Source organism: Pinus tabuliformis, chromosome X, assembly GCF_031772625.1.
Source record: "Pinus tabuliformis cultivar Carrire ecotype Pingquan chromosome X, CPIR1, whole genome shotgun sequence".
NCBI classification, from domain to species: Eukaryota; Viridiplantae; Streptophyta; class Pinopsida; order Pinales; family Pinaceae; genus Pinus; species Pinus tabuliformis.
Window position 1 is genome coordinate 395554714 of NC_142308.1, and position 7833 is coordinate 395562546.

Here is a 7833-nt window from a genome sequence, read left to right on the forward strand (position 1 = left end):
TGATAGGGTTCAAATTCAAAAAGATAAGAAAAAGGAGGTATTTTGTAGACAGAAGTCAATAATTCAATGGCTTAAAGATGGTGGAAGAAGCTGTGCCCGTTTCCTTAAAACCACTCAGAATAGAAGGGTTTATAATAAAATTTCTGTAATAGAATACCAGACAACACAGTAGTAACTCAAATCTGCAAGGAAATCTACTTCAACCTCTACTGATGATGCCGGTTACTGAAGAAGAAATATAGGATGTTGTTTCCCCAAGAAAAGAATAAGCCTCCTAGGACTGAATGGGTTCCCAACTCTATCTTCCTCATAATATGTGGCTTTTAAATAATGTTAATCTTCTTGGAGCAAAAGAAGAATCTACGAACTCTGGCAGAATAATGGAATTTCTACCTTCTTGAATGCCCATCGCAAATAATGAGGGAGCTTTAAACTGGACTATTTTAGACCAATCTCCTTGTATAATACTTCAATACAAGATTATCGCCAAGGCCCAAATCTAGTCTCCCTCCTGAATTGTTAATCAAGTTCAGGAGGTGTAACGGTATGTTTCTCAAACTTGTCCTACGATTACAAATCTTGAAGCTTCCCACTAGCCATGTCGGATTCCCTCTTCCTGCATTTAGACATAAGGTAGGAAATTTAGCATCAATCACTGATAACTCAGCAGCAAGCTTGGCAATTGGATGAACAGATTTAATCCATGGCTGGCAGAGTTACAAATATCAAATACATTTTCTGGATTATACCATCGTATCCAAGGACTTTATGGATTTCTCTTTTTATCAGACCAACGTTGAATATTTCTCTATCCATGAGATTGCAACTAATATAACCCATGTTGAGTGAAAGGCATAATTGTTTAACATTTGTTTGAAATTGGAGCCTAAATTTCAAAACAAATTGCGTGAACAACACATTTAAACTTCAATTTGAATTGAGAACTGGAGAGAATGGAAAATAATTCACAGCAATGGCGTGCAAGATGATGCCATATGTGGTCTGACTTAAATTCAAATATAATAGATAATGTTGTTTTGGAGACCAACACACCTATTCCGTATGATCTTGTTAATGATTTGAAAATTTATGAATATGGTGAGCCTGGTCATTTTCTACGAGAATGGAGGTTTAGGAAGTGGTCGCCATCGGGGTCTCAGTCCTCGATACAGGTGTAGTTCAAGTTATGGTCGTCGTTCTCTAAGACATTGATGTTTCAAACCTATATGGGAACGAAGTATTAGCAGGTCACCTCCACCTCGTCATGATCATCGAGTTCAACCTTGTGATCATGTCTTCTGCGTCTGGTGTGTTCACTGTGCCATGAACTATCACAGAGTCATATTGTTCACTCTGTAGGAGTCCATACAATCATTTTCCAAGAGTGTGAATTTCTTGACTTTATTCTCTTGAAAGAATTTCTTAAGGATTATAGACAAAAAGCAGAACACATACAAGAAGAAGAGTGAAAAATGAAGATATTCTCTCCCGAACTTGATGATCCTGAAACTGCTAAAATCATGTATGGTTCAAAGTTGAATGGTTCAGAAACTGCTACAAATTTTAGGGAATCTTTACAAGAAAAATCACTTTTAGAATTGAGCACTACAACAAAAAGCACGGATAGTATTTACTCATCGGTGCTATTAGGAAGGGAACTGAGTCAATGCATAAATCTTCCTATCATCAGAGTGAATCAGTTGATGTTGAAACATAAGTGATCGTTAACATTCTTAAAGGAAATGATGGTCTAGGAGGTGTGTCTTCCAATACAATAAAAGATCATCCAAATACACCAAGTCTTATTTCATGTAATAAAGTTACAGTGGATGATTTTTTGTATTGTTGCTGCAAAAGGTTACTGTATCATCTTATGGTCCTGAATTATGGTCATGTGGTACTTCAATCATGCATTAATATCACTGAAGAGAGAACTCTTAACTGCCAAGTTTTTCAATGGATACACCCTGGAGATTGACCATCTGTTTGTTTAAAGTTGGACCATATCTTGGAGAAAATATTTCCTATAGAATATGCTGAAAGGAAAAAGCCAGTTCTTGTCCAAGAAGAAAAACACCAACACCAACAAATAGAGGGGGATACGACAGATGCCCTTGTGGGATAGGATGTTTTCGCCTTTGATATCAATAACCAGAAGGCCTCTTGCTGCATCAATTTTAGTATAATTCTTAGGGACATGCTAGCGATTTTGTACGTTTCCTGAATCAATCCCTCGATGTAAATGAAATACACAATTCTCCTAAACACCACCTTGACTTAATGAATATGGTTGTGGCTGGTCAGAACTCCGGATCCTGAAACTGGCATTGATAATGACAAATTTCTCTAATTAATTCTGAAGTATACAGGCTATTGATCTTGTCGTACCTAATAATCTTGAGGAGAGCTCAGAGATCATAGAACAGCCGTTTAAAGCCCTGAAACAATTTGTAAACTCAACCATCGGAAAAGAGTAACGATATGTTCCTCCTAATTAGACAGGATCTGAACTGCTGATAACAGAAGGAAAGAAATAGTAATTCCTTTTCACATTATCATAAGACGATGAAAATGTCATAAAAACAGAGTACATACACCTTATCATTATCTGCACAAGGCTGCGCATGCAGGGAAGAAAGACATGAAGAGTCTCTGCGAAGAGTCTCATCGCCAGCAGACAATCTCTGCGATGAGTTTCATGGCCAGCAGAAGAGTCTCATCGCCAGCAGGGCAGGCCTGGCCTTTCATGGTCCATTACCATGGGAAAAAAACTATTTTTCTATGAAAAAACAGATTAAACGAACGGCAGAAAACACCCCAATCATCTAACACACAAAATCAATGGCTCAGGATCGCACGCGTCACATTTTAGGGATGTCTTTCTCAGAGGGAATGCCTTACGGCGTAATCACAAAATCGGGTGATGGAGGGGCTGGTAATTATGCTCCGTCTGTGCTTCATGACATGTTAAAAAGAAATTGTTCCATCTTATCATATGTTCTTCCAGGCCATCTCTGGACTAATTTTCTTCAGATGATGAAATTGCTGTGCGATTTGAGCAGGAATATTAATAACAACAAGTATCCTTTAAATCACGACGTCTGATTCTCCATATTATCCACCGTCTGGCTTGATTGACCTCCTAGCTGGTTTGTTAAAAGACAAGGTATTGCATTTTTTGATTGAGCTCCTGCAATTTTAAATCAGAGATGTTTGCTTAATCCTTGACTTCTTTAATATAGGGAACGAACAACAATTTCTGCTGACCTGTAAAGCCTTTTTTTCCGAAGAAATAGAATTCGTAATTTCTATTATAAAGATAATAACAGAGATTACATGTTGTTGATGCCGAAGCATATGCTGTAATGTGGTATAATCCACTGATCAAAGGATTTATAATCCATCCTGTAATGTCCAAAAATGGTAGATACTGTGTACAGTATCCACAACACAAAATACCGAAAAAAATACAGAGTTCATGTAGCAGAAAATAAAACAGGTATCTGAGGCATATACATCCTCATACAGTAAAAGATAGACATAGAGCCGATATAGTGTGGCTGATATATACAAGAAAAAACCATGTAGATCAAAATTTCTATGTATCAGGGGGATCCCCCTGTAGAAGGCCGTCGATATATGGGCGGTGGTAGTAGCTGTGCATGCCTTCTGGAGTGTACTCTTCAATCTGCCAGTCACCTATGTGACGATCCGCCGCTTCTTTCGAGAGCCGGTCAGCAAGCGCATTTCTTTCCCTGTAGATGTGAGAAACAGTGATCTGGTCAAAATGTGTTTTTAGAAAAACAATTTCTTCCAAGATATGTTTCAAAGAATATGCATGACAAATAGAGATATTGTTTGCCCAATCAATAACAATCTTTGAATCCCCAAATATTTGAATTTGTCTGCACTGTTTGGTAAGAGCAAAATAGAGGAGATGTCTCAAAGTGATCAGCTCAGCAAAGTTATTAGAGCCCATCCCCAATCCCAATCTCAAATGATAGTAATGTGTGTCAGATAAATGGAGAACGATACCCCCCCCACATCCTTGTAGGGGTGCAGCCCCGTCAAAATAAGCCCAGGGCAGTTCCTTGTTGATGATTTCAGGCTGTATGTTCCGAGGGATATTAGATTTATGCTCAAAGGGAATTTCAGTGTAGGCCGCGCAGATAGAAGGCGGGAGAAGATGCCAGGTGACTTTATAGTCCTCAAAGATAATGGCATTTCGACAGTTCCAAATGTACCAGGAGACCACCAGCGGAAGGTTCCTGGCCTTTTCAGAGGACACCGCAGTCCACCATTGATCCCAAGCAGAGAGAATATCAACGCCTTGCCAGACAGTATTTATATTTAGCATCTGTGTGACTTGTGTCCATATATTCTTCGTGACATCGCAGTGAAGGAAAAGATGAGCCGTCGATTCCTCCTCATTTTTGCAGAGAACACACCAAGTTGGACCAGTGAAGGCCCGCTTCTTAAGGGTGGTACCTGTTGGGAGTTTATCAGCTATGATGTTCCACATATGGAGTCTGGTACGGGGCTGTGCCTGAAGCTGCCATACATCCCGCCACCAGTTTTTAAGAATGTCCGGTTTTTTTGCTTCGATTAACTTCATGTAACCGAGCTTAGGTGCATATGTACCAGATTTGGCAGGGGCCCAAATTAATTCATCCGCCTCCTCCTGCAGCTTGATGTGAGATTCGGTGAGGGCCCGAATGTAACCTTGCCAAAGTGCAGACCAATCCTCTGGCAGAAGCCATTGTCGACCCGTAACCCAAGCTTGTGAAAAAATAGTTGATCGGTGCGGGTCTCCAATTTGAGCCAAATATTGGATGCCTCTGTTATTGAGGTGTCGAATTAACCCTTCAGGCAGTAGATGAGCATTCCCAGAGCCGGGCCATGGATCCAAACCGATGCGAACCTGTGCACCATTCCCTATTCTCCATAGCAGGTTGTCGCGGATTAGGGGCATAGCTTTTAGAGTAGCCTTCCAAATAGCGGATATGCCAGAGTGGTGCCAGGTAGGTCTGCGAATCCATTCCGTAATGCTGGAAGGCCAGATGTATTTGTGGTGAACAACTTCCGCCCATAAGCTGTCCATTTTGATAAGAGACCAACCCTGCTTTGCCGTTAGTGCCTGTGCAAATTCTGACAGAGATTTTATCCCCCATCCTCCCCATCTCTTCGGCATGGAGACAATAGCCCATCTGGTCCAAGCAAAAATCTTACCCTTTTTGTTGCCATTCCACAGAAATCTATTACAAATTTGTTGTATTTTTTGTAGAATTCCTTTTGGGATCCAAGTAAGCGACATCCAATAGACAGGTGTAGCCTCGAGCACTGTTTTGATTAATAGGAGTCTGCCCGCCTTTGACAGTAGACGGTGTTGCCAGCCAATAATCCTCTTTTCGATTTTAGTAATGAGCCAAGTCCAGTGGGCCACTTTATATCCATCCGGTCTTAATCTGAAACCAAGGTATTTGATACCATCCATCAGCTGGCTTTCCGTGAAGGGAAAATGCTGAGCAGCCAGCAGAGATTCCTGTTGTGTGCAGCGCATCAGGGATCTGGTGGATTTGTCCTGGTTTATTTCCATGCCCGTGGCTTTGCAAAATAGCAGCAGTATATCCTTCAAAGCAATGATGTCGCGTACACTCCCATTAAGGAAAATTAAAATGTCATCAACGAACAAAAGGTGGGTAAGTGTAAACTGTTCAGTGATTTTGAGACCGCAGATATCACCATTTCTTTTAGCTTCCGCTATGAGCCTACTCAAACCCTCCATGACAATGAGGAAGAGTAGTGGGGAGAGGGGGCATCCTTGCCTTATTCCTCTGTTGATATTAAATCTTTCCGAGGCTGCACCATTGATAAGGATAGCAAAGGAGACCGAGGAGACACATCCCATAATCCAGCTTATAAGAAGGTGTGGGAATCCCAGATGTGTAAGGATCATCTTGAGATAGAGCCAATTCACTTTATCAAAAGCCTTTGCTAGATCAATCTTTAATGAGATACCTTTAAGATTCTTCAGTTTTATGGAGTGTAGGGCTTCCTGGGCAGTGCCAATGGCCTCTTGGATGTGTCTGTTACGGAGGAAGGCGAATTGTTCAGCAGATATATGCGAAGATAGGATAGGTTTGATGCGATTTGCTATGATTTTTGCGATAATCTTATATAGGCAGTTGCAGAGGGAAATAGGGCGAAAATCATTAAAGGATGTGGGGTCATCAGATTTAGGTATCAAGGCAATGAAGGTTTGGTTCATAGGAGGATGAATGTGCCCTGTGATTCTGCTCTCCTCGACGACAGCCAATAAGTCCTCTCCTATCTGTTCGTAGAATGCCAGATAAAATTCCACTGGCCATCCGTCAGGCCCAGGACTCTTATCCTTCTTAAACCATTTGAGAGTACTTTCTAACTCTTGTGAAGAGACTGGTAGGTCAAGATCTTCTCTGTCTTCCTCCCCAACAAATCGAGGGAACTTTCCGGCGAGGCTGATGATGTCAGGCAGATTGACATTATTTGGGGCCGTGAAGAGTCTCTTGAAGTGATCAACCCCCAATCTAGCAAGTTGTTGATGTGTAGTAGCCCATCCATCTGGTTCCGCTGGAAGCTTCCAAATGGTATTGGATGCCTTTCTGCCGTTTGCTAGATTATGAAAGTACTTAGTATTATTGTCTCCGGCTTTGAGCCAGATGGCCCTGCTTTTGAGTCGCCATAGTTCCTCTTTATCTTGCAATATCTTCGATCTCTGCTCCATCATCTGGCACAATAGTGCTTTTGTGGCATCAGATTGAAATCCAGCACCTCTCTCATCAGTCAGATTAGCAATCTGCTCTTCCAGATACTTCAGGGACTGATCATCTCTATCCCGTTTTGCTCTTGCCCATGTTTCGGTCAAAGATTTGAGCTTCTTTAGTCATGTGCAAAAATCCATCGCTTTTCTCTGCTCTCGCAATGGGGGTTGGGATGCCCAGAAGTCAATGACCAGCTTGTGATAATCCGGGTCTTGGAGGTAACCAGCAAAAAATTTGAAGGGAGAGCGCGGCTTTGGATTGTTATCACTAATCTGTAGGAGAATCGGGTGGTGATCCGAGAGGCCCCCAGATCCGACCCACTGTCTGTATAAGGGAAACATCTGAATCAATGCTTCATGCATCATATATCTGTCAAGTCGCCTTCCAAGAGCAGCCTCACCAGTTCTTTGGTTGTGCCAAGTGGGGAGCATCTTGTTCATAGGAATATCCACAAGGTGGTGAGCATCAAGTAACATGCTCATCTGTTCCGCCAGAGGGTCATACTGCGCCTGATGACCCCAGGTTTCCCCAGCACCCAAAGAGAAATTGAAGTCGCCCCCAATGATAGTATTCTGAGTGATATGGTGACCAGACAGGAAATGTTGCCAGAAGGTGTACCGATTCTGGTTAGGCCCATAGATATTAATACATCTGATCGGGATGTCGAGTTCTCCCAGAATAAAATCCATTCCAAGAAAACCACAGCCCCCCCAAGCCGAGATAAGTCTGCATTTTCTAGGGTTTATGCCAATAAGAAGCCCACCAGATCTACCACAGGCATCCAACCCATGTAGAACCCATCCAGGAAGCATAGCTTGAAGAGTTTTCACCGCCATCTCAGCAGTGCATAGGGTCTCCTGTAGGAGAATAAAGTCACATCTAGATTCATGTATAAGCCGCTTCAGCGCCAAACGCTTTTTGGGGTTGGCTAGTCCCCTACAATTGAAGGAGAGCCAGATCATGGGGGAACACAGGTCAGGGGCTCATTTGCTCTAAGTGCCCGCTCGATAGTAACTTGACGGCCCATGGCGAC

General features: G+C 42.1%; 1 protein-coding gene across 1 annotated transcript; it reads right to left on the reverse strand.

Annotated features, from left to right (window-relative positions):
- Positions 1-3217: 3217 nt before the first annotated feature.
- Positions 3218-6763, reverse strand: LOC149140194 (uncharacterized). Its single transcript, XM_089450918.1, has 2 exons — positions 3863-6763; positions 3218-3430 (listed from the first exon to the last, which is right to left on the reverse strand). Exons 1-2 carry the CDS (start codon positions 6761-6763, stop codon positions 3218-3220), a joined length of 3114 nt encoding a protein of 1037 aa, XP_089307044.1.
- Positions 6764-7833: the final 1070 nt, after the last annotated feature.

Bases quoted from the DNA above. Each gene is read 5' to 3' on its own strand.
- LOC149140194 (XM_089450918.1), bottom strand. From the start codon at position 6,763: ATGGAGCAGAGATCGAAGATATTGCAAGATAAAGAGGAACTATGGCGA. The intron at 3,431-3,862 runs GCAAACAATATC...TACTGTACACAG, and splicing joins CAAAGATTGTTATTGATTGG to TATCTACCATTTTTGGACAT.